A 21,967-nucleotide genomic window follows, 5' to 3' on the forward strand; every position below is an offset into this window, starting at 1 on the left:
CTCCCGTACGAATAGAGAGAAATACAGTAGAAGGAGTCACGGTCCTGTGGGCCAGCCCGTCCAGATCCCGCCTTCCCTTCAGCTGCTACCATGCCATCTGCCCGCATCCCCATCCCCATCCACCGCCTCTCCAACCTCCTCTAGAAGAACCTCAGGACTTACATTTCGACTTATTCAAAAAGAAAAGCACGATGGTGTCATTTACCATTCAACTTAGATTGTGAGGGTTGTCCGCATCACTCCTTCGTCGTTGCTTCCTCCATTTCCAACCATCTCTTGCTTTGCAACCTCCATTCCTCGCCAATAACGAGTCCTTCCTCAATTCACCCAGCTCTTCCCATCGACCTCCATTTCCTCCTCCTACGCCTCATCCTTCTCCAAGATCGAAGCACTTGATTCTTCGGCGCCGAGGGTGCCCGTCCCTTAGGCCAGTCCCAAGTGATCGCTGGGGCCTCAGTACTGGGCAGGATTGTCATGCAGGCAAAAGACGGCGGCGTAATTGACAGGGAGTTGAATCAGGAGGATGCACGGCACGATACCTAGTGTAAGAAGATAATGAGGCTTTGACGTCGAGAAGCGACGGTCTGAAATAAAGTGTCTGGCGGATTGTAGCCCGTGATGAATGACCTTATTGTTGATGCAGCTGGCCATGATGGACGAGGAAATCGAGGGGGGAACCAGACCGGCGAAAGAGAGACACAAGGTCCAAACGGACTTACATGATTTGTCCTCAACATATCGAGACCTTGGCTCAAGATCAAGAATTTGGACTGCCCCCTTGGCCAGCACCTCGACTTGGGGCCTGGCCTACCCCGGTCAGCAAATATCGAGATATCTAACGAGCGAGACATCAGTTCAAGACTAGAACACGGACTGGCGACCCCTGGCCAACCTTCTACCTTTTTGAGAAGCGAGACACAACTAGGACTGGCAGCTTTGCGTGCAGATATCTCAAGTCTGCCAAGATGTACAAGAGCAGCAAGACACCATGAAGGCTAGCAACTTTCCCAGCAGAAATGCTGAATTTCTAGGGGCGAAAGTCTTATATCAAGGATCGAAGGCAAAAGGATATCAAAGAGCATGCAGTAGGGATCGAGGAAGAAACGAGGGCAGATCAGAGAAGAGGCAATCAACGTTACGCCCGCTTTTCACGAGCAGAAAAGATTTCAGCCAGATTTACATGATTCTTTGCGATGTTCCAAGCATTTTCTGTACAGCGCCTTGGCGTCTTCTCGTTTGTCTGCATGCGCGATGGAGGACGGACATTGTATATAAGGCCGATCTCTCTCTGCTGCTACCAAAACTCCTACGATAGGGCTGGAAGTGCCTGTCCTGGGTGGCGGATTGCAAGCTTCCACATTACCCTACTTAATGGAGCCGGAGAGTGTGGGGCTCCAAATCAAAACCCAATAGGATCGACAGGAGGATGAGTAGGGTTCCCGCCCACAACCAGGTCTACTGTGATATGGACTTATGGGAGCACATCAATATATCACCGCTACATTAAGAGGCTCGGAGCCGGAAACGCAATACTTCTCAATCAGCCTCAGTTTATGAAGGTTGTATTGGCTGTCTTCCCAATTCCATTTGGAGACGGAAAAGTTATTGAGAACCGGCCATTCAACGACTTACAGCTAAAGCGAAAGATGAAAAACCGTTCCTCCGAATCCCATTTTGACATCACTGAAACAGCATCTTTCGCGTCATATCTGTGGCGAGGCGCTTGTGGGTGCCGGTGAAGCTATTGACCGTCAATTTTCCATGGATGAAGGGCCCAATCGCTGAGAGAACGGTCAAGCTATTGGTTGACGGCAAGGAGAGCCAGGATGAGAACTTCGGAAAAGTCAAGAGAAGATCAGGTCGTGGCACAAGTGCGTCAAGACTATTGTACATTGTGAGGTCGAATTCGAACGCGAATTCGAACTTGGAAACTCACCCACGACCTCTGAGTTGGAAAAGACGGTGCCAGCAGGTGCGGTAGAACGAGAAGTGTAGTAGAATTTGCTGGCGATCACAACCAGATAGGGGCCATGAAGTCGTGATATGGAATTACAAGATCTCGTCTCCATGATTCAGTCGTCCATCACCTGAAGCTCGTCTGTCTATTCGCCTACTTCTACAACAATCAGTCTACTCAAAGAGAGTACGTTCGGTTGCCTAAACTACCAGCGAGAAGAGAAATTTTGAGCCCTGCGAAGCAACCACATCATCACAGCCACCTCATACAGCGCTAAAAAATGATCCAGCATTTCGCATTCCAACTTTCGCTCTCTTCTGCCTCGTCAACAATCTTTTCGGCTTACCTACCGCTCTTAAGAAATTTCTCACTCATTAAGTGGAACAAGTTCCACCAACGACATTAAATATCATCACTTCCACTTTCTTCGTTTCCCGTCACGACTTCCAACAACACGATGAATTACCTCTACTGATCTAGCTACACATAGTATCATGGACTGCATACGAAGCCCCCTTCTTGCAGATACATTAGAAAAGCATTACGCACAATGCTGCTTATCAAATGATTCGAATGCCGGGGCGTCTTCACAAAATCCACCACCATCTCCATCTCTAGTCTCCCGCTTTATGAGCCGCCTGTCCACAGCCTTGAATCTTCACCTGCAGTCCAAAAAGGCTGCCAGCAATATCACGGTATCCTTCCCTCATCACTCCGAGGGATTCCTCATGCCGACATACTTTTCCCCGCCCACTACAAAGTCACTTCCGCACATTCCATCAGCTCGCTCGATAAGCTAATCCGACAGCCTAAGTCTCTTCTCTCAACCAATTCCCTCTGTCCCTCGCCATCATTCTGCTGGTATGAAGGCTAAAAGTCCATCATCTGCCATTGGCACTTGCCCACCTCCAACTCCTACCCCGTTCCTCGCTCGCCTCCAGACCATTGACTCTCGCCGCAAACAACGCTCCCGACCTCCATCAAAACCGTCCCACCGACCCCCTCTAACCCCTCCACAATCACTTCTCTAGCCATCACTTAGAGCATCGCCATCATTTCCATTACTCTTGTTGCCTAGCCCCCCTCTTATCTCTCTTCCTCGTCCTCTTGTACGTCCCAAAGTACTTGTGGTAAAAAAAGAATAAGACTGCTATGCAACACCACCCGCTCTTCTGCTGCCCCATCAACAAGGCCTTGTCCCCATTAAGATGAAGGAAAGAAGCCCCAGAGGTAACAAAACAGGCCACCTTAATCCCCGCCCATCTATTCCGTTCCACTATTTGCGACCTCTTCACCTCACTAGATACCTCATGACGCCAACAAATGGCTACCTCCCAATGCCTACAGTCAGACAGGCTCCTGCAATACCTCCCACACCGTCATTTCATCCCCCCGCAACCCTTCAAAGTAACCCCCAACAGACAAGGCAATATCCAACACTATCTCGATGCTATCGGTGCAACCCTGCAGAAGGACTTCCAAGCACTGCTGAACAATCTCAAAATACCGCTCTCGAGCGCAGGGTCGACGACACCAGACTGTCTCCCCCCTTTCTCCAAAAGCATGACCATAGACCGTGACTGCCACATTCAGAACTCCACGTCTCCGCCCCCTAAACCCTGGTCAGCGTGAGCGTGTCAGCGCAGGGGGGAGAACGACGCTGTTCGCGGTACGATTTCGACGCCGAAAAAGGCTTTGCGGGGCACTTGGCGCAAACGCCTATTACGCGTTTGACTTTGATTCAAAAAGGCCCTTTTTGATCCAAGGTGTGGTATGGGACATGGAAAGGGATGAAGGGGCAAGGGAGGAGAGATGCAGAGCGATTGGGGAATGAAAGCCCACTCGGCATAGGATAGGCATAGTCACCGGATGGGAGGGATGGGCAGAGCGTAGAAAGAAGGCTGAGAAGGAAGCTCTGGTGTAAAAGACTATTCGCTGTCTTGCTCCTAAATGTTCCTCAGCGTGTCCGTTCGATAACGCTTCATGAGCTCACGGACCAGCCATCTGCAGGGGGAAGTCGTTTGAGCTGTGAGATTGCGAGTGCAAGAAAGCGTTTTGCTAACTCTACTTTGCTATTGCGAAGCCAACAGTCTCGGGATAATAGCACGATGGGATGTGTCGAGGGTTTGTTTCAGTGTAGTGCGGTAGGTTAGAGAGTACTTGCTATGCAGGGGGAGAAAAAAGGGGAGAGGACATCGAACTTAAGCCAATCATGCCCATAGGGATAGCAGGAAGGTCGGGGGGTTTTGGGGGGGCGCAAGGGAAGGAATGCTCCATGACGCATGGGCAACAGCACAGCACACCTTATCTGGTAATCAGAGCGGATGCGCTGGTAGTAGGAGCCTTTTGTGGCAATAAGACAGCTAGCTAATCATGAGCTTTAAAGAGACTTGCATTTTACGGTAGTAGGGGTGCATATTGAGATTCGTTATGTCTCGCTTCTCTTTGGCATATCCTTGAAAGGTTGAGCTATCTACACCCGAAGCTAATAGTCCTGATTGTGCTTTACTTCTTGAAAAGATGAAATGTTGATCCAAAGAGGACAGTCCACTCTCTTGATCTTAGGCCATTGCCTCGATATTTAATGAGACTTGGTCGTATTAAATAGTATCATTGATCTGGTACTCAAACTTGGTCGATCTCTTTTGTAAAGCTTTTTGTTGAGATTTGGGGGTTTTTCGTATTGTTTGGGCGTGCTTTGAAGTCTTTCATCAGGTGTGACAACGTTCCGGTATAAGGAGGGGTAAGGGCGAAGAGAGGCGCAGAGCCTACCGGCGCTCCATCTTGGGTGGTCGAGGCAAGCTGCACGAGCTAATGACCTCGTGTTGTCCTTCACCAATGGGCGGAAGGATATGTTGATGATGCATCTGTCTCAGTATCACATCTCTCACAAGCCAGCCTGTCAGGTGAAGTGGGGTGACGCAGGTGCTCGGTGCACACTAGATCAAGACTTCGGAATTGTGATGGAGTGACGGCGAGGAAGAACCTAGTAGAGGCTGAGTCAAACTGAATTTTGAAGATTCTAGTAGAAGGGTGGAGTGCGTTACTCGGTAAGATGTTAGTTTTCATCCGACGTCCTCAACCAGTACCGTAACTCAGCCCTTAGCTTTCCATGATTTCTTGTTCTAAGCCGTTTTCGCTTTGATCTTGCTTGCATTTGAGCGAAGGAGTGCAAGTATTCGGCCATAGGTATCAAAGAGAGGCACGGAGAGGGTGTGCAGATATGGACCGGCGGTTTGTGGTAGACTTCGGCGGTGGGTGTAGGCGATCAACCACGCGAAAGACTGGAGGGCAGCGGACATTCTTTCGCCCCGTCTGTTCAAGTCTTCGATTTGCCTCTCTTCGATACCTGAGCATGCTGCCTTTCGGCTCCAAGTCCACCACCATATAGGCACCAATATTTCTCATGGTCACTACCACTCTTGGCAAGAAGACATCTACGTTCTAGAGAAGTGGGGGCAGAGGGGCCGATGGGACTGCTCCCGCTCAGGGGCAGAGACCCTCATTCCTACGCGCATTCTATCAGCCATGCACTTAGTATTACTGCCTCGTGGCCTTTAGGGCAATCTCCTACCGTAGATGATCCGCCGTGAGTACATTGTGAGCCAGAGTCAGGGGCAAGAGGGCGCCAGCGGGCTGCGCGAGCCGGCTAGGGCAAGCACATCGCGGACAAATCCCATGTCACCTAACTGAGAAGACCTATCTTGATTTACGGAGAATCCAGAGTGGTAGGAGGGAGTTTTGGAGGATCAAAGGTAGGCTGCACAAGATTCTCATTACTGCCTTGGAAGTCGGAGGCGAGTGTTATTTTTGCGAATGTCTGATGGTAGGCTCAGATCGTGCAGGCATGAGCACGAGAAATGTATGATCTTTTACATCCCCCGCAATCTTGACGGTTTGTCTACGGTTGCTGTGGAGTCAAGAAAGGCCTTTATTCCTACTACACCCCTCGGCCGGGCCGACTTTGATCCTACCACCCAAGCTGGGTGGTTGCGGGCCGACTTAGAATCCGGAAGTCCAATATCTTCAATGATATGTGGTGACTAAGAGAAATCGCACCAATAATCGCCAGTCTATTCTTAACCATCAGTCTTCTAGGGGGGTGATGCCTCATTTGCCTGATGAACAACAAACAGCATGCAGGGACGCATATAGCCACACAAGCTAGGCAACAACACACAAGCGCTCGTGAGCTGTCTATTTTCGCTGAACATTCCGTTGCTTTTCATCTCCATCCCATTTGGATTCAAGGACAACAATTACCATTATAAGAAATATGACTCCGATTCAGCGTACGACATTGGAAGCGGATCGCGCCGGCGTTGTGTTGTCTCGATGCGACTTTCTTGATCAAAAACAAGATGAGGCGACCAATGTCTGGCTTCACAGAGCGTGCATCTTCCTAGCTTTCCTCGGCGCTTTCTTCTGTGCCAATCTCCCATTTCGGGACCGAGACAGGTGGAACACGATTGTACCGCTCATGGTCATCGGTGCAAGGTATGCAAGACATGCGCGGGTGAAAAGCTGGCCCCACCAAACATGGGCTGTCCTGAAGACCTCCCTCGCCGACATCTTCTTCTGGGTGTGTTTTCCGGGCCATAGGCTAGACTGGTGGACCCTTCTGGTGACTCTCATGATCGTTGGGGCAAGATCTCCAAGTTGTGCCGGTGCTCTACGCGACTACTGCCTGGCTTGGTGGGGAGAATATATCGCTCTTGGGCTCGCCTGGCTGGGAAGTAAAGTTGTATGAAAGAACCCCCCAATGCCCCTCCTCCTCTTCGTGCAGTACTATGATGAAGTGAAGACAAAGACTGACTCATCCACTGCAGTATGAGATGGAATCCTTATTCCAGACTTACGTCGGAGGACCTTGTTCGGCGTTCATGTCCACCATTGGCTCCTGGTTGTGGTGGGCCGTCTTCAGCTGCGTATCACATCTCGTTGGAGACGTTGTAGGACTCGTACACTGGATACGGACATACGATCGGGATTGTAGTCAGCCGCTGATCCTTCCTGCTCAAAGAGAGGTATTGACGCTCTTCCGACTGGCTGGGCTCAGTACGATCGAAGACGGGCTCGGCAAAGTGAAGATGTACGCATTCGACTATCTCAATGAATGGCAGGCAGCGTGGGCACCTGTGTGGCCAGACTATCTGCCAGCCTTCAAACCCTGTATTGCTGTCGACTTTCTACAGGCGTGTCTACTGTACATCCCTCTCGCCATCTTGCTGTATATTCTCGCGCCCATGACTTGGAAATTGCTCAAGTGGCTGATTAAGGTCTGCCAGCTCATCATCGGGGTGATTAAATGGTATAGAAGGAATAAATTATGGGCTCTCATCATTGTTGGAGTGGTAGGCACTATTGCGGTAGTGATTTGGCAATGGGAGTCTTGCAAGGATATCTGGCTGGCATTAGAGCGAAGGTGGTCTCCTCCTACAAAAGAACATCCCGGATTCAATCGTACTACGAAGCCACTCGAGATTGAAGCAAAGTAAAAGCACGGTGGGGGTCGACTTCATGATTGCATTCTCGGCAAAACGTTCGGACGGGAGTTCTTGGGGCAAGGGCATGGAAGAATAGATCTGCGATTCGAGATGGAACATTGATTTGATTTGCATGAGTCTAAAGCAATACATGGCGGTAATTTGTTGAAAATACCTTGGAATCTTATTCCTCCTCGTCTCTGAGATACTGCTTGACGTACCGAAACAGCTATATTGAACTCACCCTGAACAAAAGTATGAGATCTGTTAAAGAGTGAGAGGGACAAAATCGATCTCGTTCTTCACGAAAACTTCTAGTGAGTCCTGTACTGTACTGACTACTCGCGCATCTCAAAGCTTTGATCAGTCTTCTTTGGGTTTGGCGTAGGACTGACAGGTTCCTCCGCCTCCTTGCTCGATTGGTTGGCTGACGATGCTTGCCCCGGACTACGACGCTTGCGCTTCGGGGATCTCAGTCCCACATTCTCGTGCATCTGGGGACACTGGAACTCCACCAGAGTGGCTTCGCTGTCTTCTTTATCTTTGGTCTCATCTGTCGTCCCTTGGCTCTCATCAACCGTGTTCTTATTAATGTCAAGGACTTCGGCGGGAGCCACGACTGCAATTTGTTCACGTTGCTCATTATCTAGATCCATATTCTCTTGTTGTTGCCCAGGCGGAGTCTTCTCGCCACCGAGTTTTTGCATTTTGGGAAAGCGCTCTCCCGTCAGGGTCTCAGAAGCCTTTCGTTTGTGACTTGTATCGGTACTTCTATCGTCACCCATCATGGGTCCTTGCCCTTCTGTGCTTCCGTCCTTTGTATCACTGCCGTCTTGATGTCTGCCAGACCCAGCGTCATCCAAGTCGTTCCTTTTGGATTTGGCGATCGTAAGACCAGCAATTGTAATAACAGCAGTGAATAAGATCATGGACTTTCCAGGATTATTAGCGATCCATTCGTGGGTCCCTGCCACAGCGCGCAACGCGTTCCCGGGTAAATCTTTCAAGTAGCGTGGCACAACGTTGATATCAAAGGAGGCTTTCTTGGTTTTGTCAAACATAGATCGAGCGAACTCGGCCGTTCGCCCTGAGATCGCGTACCAGCCTTGCTTCCATATACTGCCCTTAGCCTCCTCAATGGTAAGGGTTTCAAAGCAGATCCTGCGCAAAGAGGCACCAAAGGGTTTTTCCTCAGTGGCCATGTAATTACCACTGTATTCTCGACATACGCTGATGAGTTTCTCAGGTGTTTTCATTAAGAGCTCATCAATTTCTAGGTCTGCCGGTGACATATCAGACTCGGATCCCATGTGCTGAAGTTGGTCAAGAATTTGCCTGGTGGGCGTAGACTCTGCTAGCATTACCTTTGGGCCGTAATTGCTCAATAAATTCGCCACCAGTGCCGACAGTAGAAGCATTTGATCAGAATTAGGACCACGCCTCATCCCAGGGAATGGGATGTCGAATAAGGATGAATCTTCTGCAGGCGGAGCGCGCTCTGCATCTGGGTCGGCTACCGCTCTTGCTTGGGTAGTCTCGGTAGTATCGACTTCAACTGCCTTCTCTTCGCCAGCTCTATTCTTATTGATCTTTGCGCTCTCCTCTGTGGATATGTGGCCTCCGTCATCTCCCGCTACGCGTTGTTGCAGACTTGGCAACATCTCGCCCTCACGGCCTTCCCGAGGGCGCTCAGAAGGTCCCTGGGCTAGGCCAGCATTCTCGGTAGAAGATTCCTGCACATTCAAGTCACTTGTTGAAAATGAAGGTACATTAGTATTGGTTTCATTGTGTACAGAATGGCCTGCATCATGCTCGCCTTGCAGCTGACTTTGCTGCGTGGGATTCTCTCCAGGATCATCGGCTGATGGCCCACGCAGAGTAGTAGCTCCTTGCGGCTCTTTCGAGCCTGTCGCATCGTCATCCGCCATTTTGCTCGACTGTAGCGTTGTTCAGGGTGGTTTTGTTGCAGAAATAGCGAATGATGTCAGCTCAGCTTTGTAAATTGGGGAGTCCTCAGTAGTAGCTTCGAAAGCAAGAAGTGTATGAGAGACCAGATGTTGAGATGTTGAGCATGAAAGAGAAAGAATGTGTCCGGGGCTGGGAAGGGCGTCTCCGGGGGCCTTATACTCACCAAGCGGTTGTTTGCTTTGAAATCAAACGCAGGTTGCCGTAGGCGACCAGACGTGACGTGTCCACATCAGCAAAGCTCCGATTTCAGCAATCAACACGTGTACTGGATGGTTTGGGATCTTTCTAGCCTTGTGGGCCTGCTTTCAGCAGCTCTGAGCATCGATCACATCGCCCGCTTTTTGTCGAAAATTGTGGTTTTGTCGACATCTTCATCAGACAACTGATTCGTCGGTTTCAACAGCTCTCACCTTGCCCCCCTCCACACTCACCGAACGCCTATGCAACAAGTCATCCCTATGCCTTCCTGGTTCCAGGTGCCGAGCTGGCGAGAAGTACGAGATCGATGGAGCTCAGCCTGGGAGACGATGACGGACTTGTGGGATCTCATAAAGATGGACTTGACAAGACGGCACTCACAGCTCTACCAAAACATCATGGGGCGGCGTTCCAATCAAGATCGCGATTTCGAACTCCATCGGCGATGGGTTGCCAAGAAGGCCTGGGTCATCTGCAAAACATTACTCAAGCTTCATCTCTACGCTTGGATGATTATACTGTTGTGGCCCAATGTATCCAAGGTATGTGAGTCCGCGGAGGGATGGCTGGATTGTCGACGTTGCGGGGTCTTGCCTCAAAGCGAAGTCCATGAAAAGAATTCGCCGGGCATTAAATTAGCATGGCCGCATGATCAGCCTCCCAAAGTTTCGATGGACTTGTATAACATAGCGCTTGCGCCGAATCGAGTTCGCTATCGGATTGAGGTCTTGAAGGAGCAGCGGCACAAGATGCTTCTGAATCAGAATGCTCCTTACGGGCCTCAGAGCGGTCTCTTGGATCTGATTTGTAAGGGAGCTTTGAATTCTCAGCGAGCAGAAGTCCGCTAACGAGGGAACAGCATCCGTGATCGATGTTGGAGATGGTCCCTTAGACGACCTAGAGGCGTTGGGGTTCTCATTATGTGACTTTGCCGATGAAGCTGGTGAGATTGCCGAACGCCTGATGGGTTTAAACAAGAACCATCACACCAAGCTCAGTCGATGGTCGCTCTTTCTGACGTCGCATCTACATGCTTTCAGAGCTCTTGACAAGTTCTTCAATTGGCCGTTACCACCCTACTTGAAGTACCGGCTGTATGACTGGGAGGCTAAAAGTGACTTGGCTTACGGGTATGGGACACTTACCAAACAATCCATGGCCCACAGTGTATTGGTCCGAGAAGGCTTCCTGAATCAGAAGTGGAAGGATTTTCCACAGGAAATAGCCAACATGGGTCCAAGACTTGAGGCCTTGCTAACAAAAGAGCAACATCGCTTGTGGGATTACTCTAGATCGGTAAAATCAGCAATACCCTTTCGCACCCCCACGTATCGTAGTTTGCAAGCTCCTGAATGGCCTCCGGAAAGTTCAAGGAATCCTGGGCCACATCTAGACACATCCGTCAAGGATCTGTACGGTGTCTACGAGCGGGTAAAAAGTGGTACTCATAACTTCACCAGCGAGATTCTAGCAGTAGCCCCCGCTTGAGCGCATGGGATCGTGAAATACGCGAGTTGCATGCTGACCTGTCCAAAGGCCACGACTGGGACGAAATCAGAAGGCACCCTGCTGATGTACAACGATTGGTCGAGGTTGTTCAAAAATTCAGACCTCAAGACGAGGATGGCAGCAGAGTTTCGCGTCGTGAAGCGGCAAAGTACCTGAAATCAGAGTATGACCGTGACAATGGCTTGAGCTTCGGTGCAGCGGTCAAGCAACTCAAATATCTTCAATCACAAAGGAACGGATAGATCTAGGAGGTACCGTGTTGCGGGTTGTCTTTAAGTACATCAAATCCCTGGGGGATCGCTACATTGGGTAATCCAGCGCACAACCCGAGAAATGCTGAAAAGGACGGCTTTAAGCCCGATGATCAAAGGAGCTTTTCATCGATCGGTGACCGACTACGAAGTCGCCGTTGGTCGACCTGGGAGTAGGCATGTTTGATGGGACTAAATATATTGAATATAACAATGATTGCAGAATAAAGTTTCGCAGTTATGCAGGATCGATCAAGCATAGGTAATAGCCCGCTGCATCTTCTATTGCAAGTATTAGATTATTCGGACTGCTGATTCAGCAATGATACTTGACAGAATCAGTCAAGTTGCCCATATTTAGCTCACCCCCAAATTGAGCTCAGTCGCGAGATTCTTTTCCCCTTTGCGCTGGAGGTCCACGACATGATTGCCCACGATGATACCTCCCGGTTTCACTGTTCCTCTGCCTGTTGATTGTCACCCGTCGACAATACTATTGCAGTCTCCCTCGAGCGTTTCTTTCGACGTTCTCGGGCTCTCGCTTTTATACTGAGTGCAGATAGACCTTGCATAGTAACATAATTTGGAGGGAAGTTTCCCTCATGTTTGTTGAGCCTATAACGGATCCAGATCTTCAAAGTATCCATTTCCAACCATCTTGTCCTCCCATATGGCCGAAGATCTATATCCTCAGGGACATCTGGCGAAAGGCAGGCTTCTTCGAGCTTTTCCCACTCATCCTGAATCGTAGTATCATCTGGAATAGTCTCGGAAAAAGTGAGATCAGTGATGTTATAGTTCATTTGGTAAGGCTTGAATCTGTCTTTCAAGATAGCCTCGCATTCCGCCCGCTCGATCATGTCGAGCTCGCTAAAATGACTCAGCACCGGAGCATCTTGCATCACTAGGAGCGTAAAACGTCAGCGAATTGGATTCTCCGAACAATTGATGGACACGCTCCACTTACCTTCATCGCCAATCATCTGCCGGGTATTCTCCGCAACGGCGTCTCCGTACGGAGGAGGCAGGTCATCCTCTTGTGCGAACGTATTTTCGGCTTCTAGGGGTTGATCTCTTACTGGGGTCAAGCTGCTGGATCTCGATTCGTCAGCCTCTTGTGAGGAAGTAGCATCAGCCTCTGGTCCGACTTGTAATCCATTTCGCGAAGTGTCAGAGTCATCGGCGCCCAACGAGTCTCGGCGTTTTGGCACTGGTAGGTCAGAACTCCCCGACTCTTCGTGTCCAAACCCTTCAATGGGTATAGCTGTGGGTGAAGTTGTAGGAAGAGTGGTGGGAAGAGCTGTGGGTAGAGCTGCGACTCTCTGCTCTTGGGGAGAAGATGGCGGGATAGCCTTGTCGGATAAAGTCGAGGTGAGGGGACGGCGACTGTTGTGTAAGTCAGGGCCATTGAATCTCACTGGCTGGATCCAATGTACCCTGAGCATCGTCAATTACATGAGCAATATGCAGGAGGAATGCGCAATCATACAAGCAACACGCGAGGAGGATATCTAGGACAAGGTAGACCATGGCCAGCCATAGCCACACCTGGTATTCTTCTTGTTCGTTGATCGCCCAGAAGTCTCTCCCAATCAGGTAGGGCAGCCTGTCTTTGTATCGATGGACCATGAAATGAGCGGCTAGGATCTCGCAGCTATCGTATTCGAATTTCATTAAAATGACCATAAAGACCGCTACCCAAAGAATCCGCTTGAAGAAGCTATTGCACATGCTTTTGAGTATGGTACTCAACATGCTGGGCAAGGACATCTCGTGTGGCTACGACGCGTTGCAAGGTGTGCGCTGTGAGTCTAGGTAATTCCAAACTTCAGTTCTGGAGCAGGATACAGGATCAATATCTCAGTGCTAGTAGTCCCTAGGGTGTCGATCTACAGAGCAATCAATCACGCGTTTGCAATGTGTTAACTTGCTATGTTATCAACACAACACGTGTACAGTAAACAACAATCACGGCAAGTCTAGCGTGTTCGCGATGCACACGCAAACGCGCAGGTTGCCATCACAGCTCATATTCCCACTTCCCAAGTTAAGTCAGACAGCTATTCGCAAATCGACGGTCAAGCAACATTCAGAGGTTCCTGACTCCGATCAACTTGCGGTGGTCGATCTGAGTACTGTACAAAGGGGAGCGATGAGCGACATCGCTAGTCTAGTGGCGTACAGTGCGAACCCTACAGAGGGTGCATATGCTCGTCGCCGCCAGTTACCAGGCGGTGCCTCGGAATGGGTACCTTCTGCAAGTACGTGTGAAAAGACTCGGGAGGAGGATACCGAACACATACTCACTTGGTAATAGCTCCTTTCTCCCGCAACCCCCAGACGAGCACGGCATTAGTGCCTAGGTCCAACGTAACCCATGCCATGCCTAGAAGATGGAGTTATAAGTCCGCTGATTGCTTTCCTAAAAATCTTCATAATATTAACGAGTGCAGGCACGTTGTCTTTGGCCTCTTAGCCATCCTCATCCTATACGCCCTTGCAATGCTTTCATATCCGGTGTTGAAGCCCGCAATCGGATTCGTCAGTCTCAAAGAGTGGACACCTCATCGTGAGAACGGAGGCTTGCGTCAACATACTGGGAGTGGTCTAGACATTGAGAACAGCTTCGCATCATGTAGTCTAAAGGATGAGTCGGCTTTAATGTTGACCAGGCAAGCATCGTACAACAAGTCGATGTTTGCTCTGAACAGACAGTTTACTTCGGTATTAGCTTGCCAAGTGAAATACTATCATTTTGGGACTCCACAGGAGACTCTGAAGGTCATTCGCGACACGAAATTATACATCGACCAAGCGGAGCGGCGTGGGAAGTTACTACTGTCAAAACTTGAAAGACTTAGGCAGAAATGTAAAGAGCATCACAGTCAGGTCCTGAGCGAGGTGGATTCAGAAGCTTGTGGAGAGAAGTACGTTCACAAGGTCCTGCGCATTCCGAAGAGTCGGCGACAAGACGAGAGCACCAAGGCAGCGCTTGCGAGATTAGATTATCAGCTTCACCTGCGGGCTTCTGAAGAAGCCGTCTTGAATGCAACCTACGACGCCGAGCAAGAGATAAGGGTTCTGGGGCACGACATTGAGATGATGTCTCAACTGAAGGGTGACATACAGCATTGGGCCAGCCAGGTGCAACAGTGGGTGTACGATCTCGGCGAAACTAGTATGGGTTTAGGGTTTGCAGAAGCGAGTCTATCAATCACGAAAGGAACTAAAAGCCAGCATCAAAAGCTGAAGAAAATGTTCTTCAATGCCATGGTCGCTTGCCAGATGTTTGATGTTGATACATCTGAGGCTTTTTGGAACGAGTTAGAATGCGTTCCTTTGTTAGGACCAGGAGATACCTAAGCTTTGCACCAGACAGCTCTTTCGGCTCGTTGTGAGGCCCTGAAGCGTTCGTAGTAAGCTCGGCCAGCGGCTACGTCGGCATGAAGTCGGGGGTTTGAAGGGGCTGAACTTGCATCTCAAGAAGAGATTGAGCGTCTTGATCGACATCTCATAGATCATGAATTCTGTTCTGAATAAAGTATAGCATACGTATTTACTCATGACAAGAATGCGTGTGTTCCATCATCCGCAGGACAAATTGATCCCTATGTTTGTTCTAGACATCGAGATATTGAACACTTCAATCTCGCTGATTATCTAGCGTTCTGTACTCTTCTCATCTTGCACACATGTTCTTGGAATTAAGAAGGCCATGCTAAGACATTTCAAGCGAGACACTTCCGTCTGTCCTCAGGAGGTGGGGAATCGACACTGATGCGCCAAGTAGCGTCGTATATTCAGACCCAGTAGATTTCCTTGCTTCTCGACCTTACCGCGCAGATCAAGCTCATGCAGCCTGGTTACTGCCTTGTCAAACGTTGGCCCACTGAGAGTCATTCGTTTCAAAACGCTGTTAGATAGCTTGTTAGCATGAAGCCCCAACGAGTCCTAACATTATTGACAAGCCAGAAAGAATTTCAAGACAGACGACTTACAAATCCTCGGTCAATTCGTTCTGGAGCCAAAACAGACTCCCCGGCCCAAATACTCGAACCAAGGCCTCCAAATGCTTGCCTCGCTGATTCATATTTTGCCAGAAGGTCATATAGTATCTGATGTTCGAATCTGTAACATCAAGGCCGAGGGCTGTGATAAGGCTCTCCACCTTTACTTTGTTGATGCGCGCATTCTTGCCCCAGGTGGTCGTTACGAAGTCATGGAAATACAACCAGACAAACAGCCGTCGAACACGTGTAAACGTGTCGACGAATTTCAATCTCCCCTCAACAAGGAATAGCCTGACCATTGCCTGGCTCTGAGTCTGAAGGTCTAGATTTGCAAAAGGGTTGTCGTTTTCCTTATGACCGAACGAGAATTGGAAAGAACCGCGAAAGAAATCTTCAGCGGAGCCGCGAGGATTCGTACCCTCGAGATATATTTCGATATCTGGTGCTAGTCTTAGGTCGTTCATAACGAGGATGCCGAACCATTGGCTATCGGCCTTTATGATTTTTTTTTGTTTGGGCGTCTTCTGAGCACCCGAGGACAGTCCAGCAGATTGTCCCTCCTCATCGTCATCATTGACAGGTGTGGACTTTGTTACGGAGGGCGGGAGGACAGAGGGTGCCTGATAGTACATGTAAGTCAGCCACTGAAAGTTCGCTCTTCCCTCAGGGCCACGATTCTCCGTACTTCTCTCTTTGCCTGGCCACAGAGTAGCCGGCTCCAATTTGAGATCATTTGAGTGTTCATGTGTTCGGAAATCAATGATGGTTTTGTGGTACGGTTGTAAGGTAAATGATGCCGAGTTGAGATGTAGTGGAAGTGGAAGAGAAAAGTAGATTGTATGAAGAATCTCAAATGTATGCGGAGAGCATTGCGATACTTTTGGAGGGGGTGAGTTAGGGGGGGCCTTATAAGTCCTGCTTGGAGACCTGCTAGGAAGGAGTGTTTACCAATCTCTTCAGAGGTGTCTATTTACCATACAAGGATGTCGATCGCGTCTCTGTGGTTACCTGTAGGACGCGTAAACAAAGAGTGGCTGGTTTGCTGCTAACACACATTCATCTGTTGATTACAATCACGAGAACAATGATTGGGTTAAGACAGATTCTAGCGTATCATTATTACCTATTTTCTCGACATAAGTTGATCGGGATGTGATCCCCCAAGATTCTTGAACCAAATTTCCACTTTCACTTCTCGACCTACAAAGCCTTTCTTTTTGCCCTTATCCAGCTATCATGAGGAGAAGAACGGTCATTGCTATCGCCTTCGCGATTTTGGCTATCCTCTTTCATCGCCTATACCAAAGTATGTACCCGAACGTGCCCACTGGTCGTTAGAGAACTAACACGTCGTAGCCCACGCATTCATAAGACTCAACCCTTGGTCTGACAAACATGGGGCCATCTCGACTTCGCCGGCAGGAGGGGAGTCTATAAGTGGTTATCTCCACGCTTATGTCACATCGGCAGCCTCTAGCCCGATCAGAGAATATCAAATCAAAGCTACGACGGTTCAACGCAAGAGGCGAACCTCGCCCAAGCGATACGCAATAAATCCACCAGGGAAGATGTGGAAGATCTGTAAACGACTCTTTCCCGTGAGAGTCAGACAAGTATCGCGGTAAAGCTATCCACGCATTCCCAAATACTTAAGACTACGGGCTAATGTGTTGTGTTATCAGCGACATCAAACAGACTTTTTTGAGTACCACTATCTGCGTCAAGACCGGCGTTCAGGGTTTGCTCGGGAAAGCTCTCAGCAAGCTCTGGCTTTCAATCCAGGTCGCTGCGTCAAGCCTCCTTTGGACTTTGAACCCGCTCAGAATCTTTTTCTCGGTTTGGGTCATCGGTACAGTGGGCAAGATACTTACATATATATGGTCATGGATTGACCCTCGGCCTTACTTCGACCCTATTTATCCCGAATGGATGGACCAATTCACGCATGCGAGTACTATAGGATTAGGTGGTCGCTTTCTAGGGCGACTTTTTAGATGGTTTCCTGGCATGATTTCTTGGATCCACCAGCTAGGTCCAAAGGGTGTCAAAGCAATCTACTACAATGCCTTGATGTTCTGGTACATAATCCGTACTCTTGTATTCATCTGGATTGCGCCTCGCCTTCATGGATTCCTGCTCGACCAATATCACCGCTTACTGAACCCTCACGGACGCCCGTTGATCCCTCATCGACGCTGGTACGTGCCTAATCATGCAATTCGAGAACGCTTAGGTCCCAGAAGCAAGGAGAATTACTTATCGCTAAGTGAGAGCCGTAAGAGGTCTTTGGAAAGATGGAAAGGTCTGGAGAGCTAGGGAGAAGTCGATGCCAGAAGGCTGGAATTCTCATAGTCTGCAAGCAAGTGAGGTCACAATGTCTGGGAATATGTCTCAGGGTATTTCTCTAGCAGTTGATTCAAAATTAATGCTCAATCTGTCTCTTCCTTATTGACATTTGGAACAGCACAAAGAAGGAACAGAAACCTTCTGTCTTCGTCGTCTGCCATAGAACACTCGGTCTCTAAACTTACTTTACAGTTGGTATCCTTAGCCACGCTTGCTGCTCATTTGAAACGTGGCTGGGCATTTCGCGCTTTTGCCGTTCCCAAAAGCGGAACGGGCTTGTCAGAATTTGGGGGAGTGGTTTATACTCCGTTTAGCAGAGGCCTTGCGCACGCTTTCGTTCGTCAAGGCAAAGACGGCCATTTAGTAGTTTGAGCTCTTGTACTGCAGGCAAAAGTCGGCTGATCAAGAGCTTACAGGAGTCGCCTTGATATATCCGAGAGATCTAGAGAACTGAAAGGGTTATCAAAATTTGGGAATTCGGCGCGACGTCCGAGTGCGGGTTTTCAGGAATGATTGTTGGTTTCAGCGGAAACTTGCCAGCCCTGACCCGTATGGTTGAAGGATAAATCAGCTGACGGGGTGATGATGTGGGTGCCCAGCATGACAGTCTTATGACCTGCAATTAGTCCACCGAGCCGTTGAAATGGCTCCTCATGATTCAAGTAAAGAAATTTGCTGAATTGAACCGGGTATATAAGCTGGAAAGATTCTTATGGTTTATCGTATGTCAATGATGGAAAGACGCATACCGTGAAGCAGGAATAGGCATGAACGATGGGACAACCGTACCTTGACGTGACATGCTTTTGGGTATATGGTATCGTGTTTCGACTATAAATGAGAATGTTGCATCAAACTCGTTAACAATCGTACGATTTACATCAAACCACGGTCAAGCGATGCCACTGTTTGCTTTGAAGAAAAGGGTGAAAGAGGGTTGAAATGAATGAAGAAAGCCTCCACTAGCATGAATGATGTAGGGGCAGATGACTCGTATGGTCCTATCTGGAGTGAAAAAACCGTCCTATACCTCGTATCCGTCTTTCATCTGCCATTAGTCCTTTCCCTAAGGTAGATAGGGGCAGTTCTTAACACCCACAGTATCGACATAAAGGCAAACTATCTAGAGTTTTCTGGACGGCTGCATGCATCACGTACTCTTTCCGATGACTTACACTTTGAGAGCTGTCGCATACTGCGAGAATGTCTGCTTAAAGTTCGGTCCCCCACTCTCCTGTCTTTCTGACTTTCTCACCTTTCTTCCTCATCGCCCCAGCTGCTCCAAGTCCATGCTTCCCAAATATATCTTTGAGGAAGTACGCCATAATGGCTCTTTCCCACCTATCTCTTGATCGTTCGCTTCTTTTCGGTTCTGTGAGCTTTCGCAATACTTGTCTTGACGAACATCCGCCTTGTGAGACCTCGAGTTTGATCCCACTCAATCTGTGGAGCCATCTGGTCAGACAGCCGCTTTCTTCGGCGGACCCGCGAAAGTGCTCACCCTGAGCACGAATACGTTCGCCAGGAAGGTATCGGAATGGATCCTCCGGAGACACATCAATGGGACATACGCCTCCCCCGTGGCTCCTCCAGTACCACAATGAGCTGGGGGCCATGCACCAGAGAAGACTCGAGAATTAAATCAAGGAATGTCCAACGAGATACTTGACGAAGGTATCACAGATTCTGGCGGCGCTCATTCGACGACGACGCGGAAAAGGTAGATTTCATCGCAGAAAGCTCGAGCGACGTCAGCGGGCCAACAGACTCCGAGAGCGATAGAGGCGTCTCGTCGTCATCTGATGCCCTTTTCCCAGGCACTGCAGATTAAGCCGTTAGCCCGACGGGCAATGATTGTGGTTTCGAGCACTTTACAGCTTTCCACCGTGTACGAGCTGGCAAACAGCGAAAGCGCCGTGAAGTACTGATCAGGGCATCGTCGGGTCATACCGAGTCACGGAAGCCCCAGCTCATGGCCATCAGAGTGCCGCTGAGCCTGCTGAAGACTAGCAATAAGTGCAATGCTGCTTCTCATCACTACCTCATTTCTTCCCCCCCCGGACCAGGATCCGTCGGACATATAGCCGCTTGATATGGGCTTCCTACACCGAAGCTTCTAGAACTGTCACAAAGTCCCTGTCATTTCAGGTCTTTCCCGCTCTATTCGGTATATCAAATTCCGCCTCTAGGACGATACACATCCTTGTGAGGTTCACGCGTCAATGGAGATCCTCGTCGCAGTTGACGAGGTTCCACGATGGTCGACAAGACTAATTAATACAATCGGCTCTGAACTAATATTGAGAAATTGCCTCGAGGCCGGTGAAATGGACTCGCCACCTTGGGCGATGTTTGGCCCACCGTCTCCACAAAGAGCACCGCAAGATAGATCATTGTCTTAATGGCTACCAGTCCAAACAATAGACCTCGAAATCAACATTAGTACTAGTGTTATTGGTCTCCAAAAAGACTTCGAAGCACTGTCAAACAGCCCCAAACTTTCCAAGGAAACTCAGAAGTCTATAAAGCCGGACCAAGTAGAATGATTGTTACAATCAGCTCCCAATTAAACGTTAAGTATCTGCTTAAGTCGACAGAAGTTCTACTGTCAACGAATATTCCATCTCGTTGACAAGCGAGACACAGTCAGGACTCGCATTTTCGCGCGCAATCATTTCAACACTCCAGTGATGGAGAGTGATTGAAGCAGAGGCTGTTGCTCCACGCGTCTCTATGCGATCAGAGACGCTTCCTGCGACGTTAACAACGAAAGCCAACAAGGCTCAGACTTCTCTTCCACGACAGCCTCCACAGCCTCTACCTCTTCCAATTCCTAATTGAAAGGAGCTCCTCCCCAATTTTCCCAGTATTTCTTATATTCTTCGCCTTGCTGGAGAGGCTGTGGCGTCTTATCACGGCCAAGATCTATGGATTTTGCGACGGGTTGACATGCGATTGTATCGTGCGCCATCATTTCTTTCGCTCCTGCCGGCCCGTACCACTTGTTCATAAGCGATAGAAGATCAAACCTGCGCATAAGGGCGTCAAATTTACTGATAGGAGGACTTTGTTGCCCTCCCTAGCTGCTGTAACCGGCGGTTGTATGTAAGAATCTCGTTTTTCCAGTATTCACATAAGCAAGATAGTCGAAATGCAGCATGATCAAGGCACTTGTGACGTGTATTCGGTCTACAGGTCTGACAACAGAGATGGATGGGTCAAGAAGTTAAGCAGAGGGTGGTCGAGTCTCGTCAGGCAGGAGATGATGTCGGAGCTACAAGAGTTGGGAGAAAGTTGATAATAGATAGAGCGGCTTACTCAATAGGTTAGGTCCACGTAGTAGTCTGACTGCTTTGCCATCTGCAGAGGAATTTGGTATTCTGGCCGAGAGTGCTAGCAGTATTGTCGTCATTTACGATGATCTTCTCCCTTGTAGACATAAAAGTTCAGAACTTGGATCGCAGGCTGGGAAATGACAACAACACTTTGATGGCACCGAGCTCAAGTACTCTGCAAGGGTTCTATATTTTTAATCGACTATGCCTTGATTAGACTTAGATATGGAAGCGCTGCTTGTCGAAAAGTCAAGTTCGGCCTTCTTGAAAAAGCATAGAAATTCTTTATGTTCAATCATCAGTGAAGCCGTTGGGCGCTTATCTCGCTCCCACATCATCATCCGGCGGAACATCAGTGCTTGGTGACATTCCGTTCCTGTTCTTTTCTTGAGTTACATCTACAATTTGATTCTTGAATATGAAAAAGCTGACGCTCGTGGTATAGTAGTTCTCTGTGCTTGCTAGCGGCGGAAAAACCGGTGGAATTATTAAACTTTAGAATAGATATAAAACTTATTGCGCAAAGATGGGTTGACTATCAAATGAAAGTTAGGGTTGATTTCCGCTGCGCTAAACGTGATGAATTAAAGGTGCCATGGCACCGCTTAAAAATATGCAGGTAGCCGAAGAAAATTCCCCTATGATACGATCATGGTTGGATGATGATCGAAGTCCCAAACTGTTTCCCAGCGCATTCCTTCGGCTGAAAGGGAAGTGGAATTCGACGAGCGCGAAGCCTAACATCTAAGTATCAAGTTTGTTATTACACTCTCTGTGTTTGCCAACTTCAATCGCGGGCGGCCAGAAGTAAGGATTGGCTACTCCCTCGTCCTGGGGTGCCTTTTTGAAGATTACTTTTCCAAGGTCATTCAATACTGCCTTTGGAAATGAGGATGGTGTCGGCTGA

At 49.0% G+C, this 21,967-nt stretch overlaps 5 protein-coding genes across 5 annotated transcripts; 2 read left to right on the plus strand and 3 right to left on the minus strand.

Annotated features, from left to right (window-relative positions):
• Positions 1-7,781: 7,781 nt before the first annotated feature.
• KY384_007994 (uncharacterized protein) lies at positions 7,782-9,371 on the minus strand (the record flags this gene model as incomplete). The annotated part of the gene is made up of 1 exon (XM_044816483.1): positions 7,782-9,371. One exon carries the CDS (start codon positions 9,369-9,371, stop codon positions 7,782-7,784), a length of 1,590 nt encoding a protein of 529 aa, XP_044666533.1.
• A 636-nt stretch (positions 9,372-10,007) lies between these two features.
• KY384_007995 (uncharacterized protein) lies at positions 10,008-11,360 on the plus strand (the record flags this gene model as incomplete). Its single annotated transcript, XM_044816484.1, has 3 exons — positions 10,008-10,416; positions 10,469-10,886; positions 11,081-11,360. 3 exons carry the CDS (start codon positions 10,008-10,010, stop codon positions 11,358-11,360), a joined length of 1,107 nt encoding a protein of 368 aa, XP_044666534.1.
• A 461-nt stretch (positions 11,361-11,821) lies between these two features.
• On the minus strand, positions 11,822-13,124 carry KY384_007996 (uncharacterized protein; the record flags this gene model as incomplete). Its single annotated transcript, XM_044816485.1, has 3 exons — positions 11,822-12,273; positions 12,337-12,669; positions 12,788-13,124. 3 exons carry the CDS (start codon positions 13,122-13,124, stop codon positions 11,822-11,824), a joined length of 1,122 nt encoding a protein of 373 aa, XP_044666535.1.
• Positions 13,125-13,362: 238 nt separating this feature from the next.
• On the plus strand, positions 13,363-14,732 carry KY384_007997 (uncharacterized protein; the record flags this gene model as incomplete). Its single annotated transcript, XM_044816486.1, has 2 exons — positions 13,363-13,679; positions 13,823-14,732. 2 exons carry the CDS (start codon positions 13,363-13,365, stop codon positions 14,730-14,732), a joined length of 1,227 nt encoding a protein of 408 aa, XP_044666536.1.
• Positions 14,733-15,363: 631 nt separating this feature from the next.
• Positions 15,364-16,124, minus strand: KY384_007998 (uncharacterized protein; the record flags this gene model as incomplete). The annotated part of the gene is made up of 2 exons (XM_044816487.1): positions 15,364-15,999; positions 16,065-16,124. 2 exons carry the CDS (start codon positions 16,122-16,124, stop codon positions 15,364-15,366), a joined length of 696 nt encoding a protein of 231 aa, XP_044666537.1.
• Between the last annotated feature and the right edge of the window lie 5,843 nt (positions 16,125-21,967).

The sequence above is a fragment of the Bacidia gigantensis genome, assembly GCF_019456465.1.
Source record: "Bacidia gigantensis strain McMullin 20006 chromosome Unknown contig_283, whole genome shotgun sequence".
Lineage (NCBI taxonomy): Eukaryota > Fungi > Ascomycota > Lecanoromycetes > Lecanorales > Ramalinaceae > Bacidia > Bacidia gigantensis.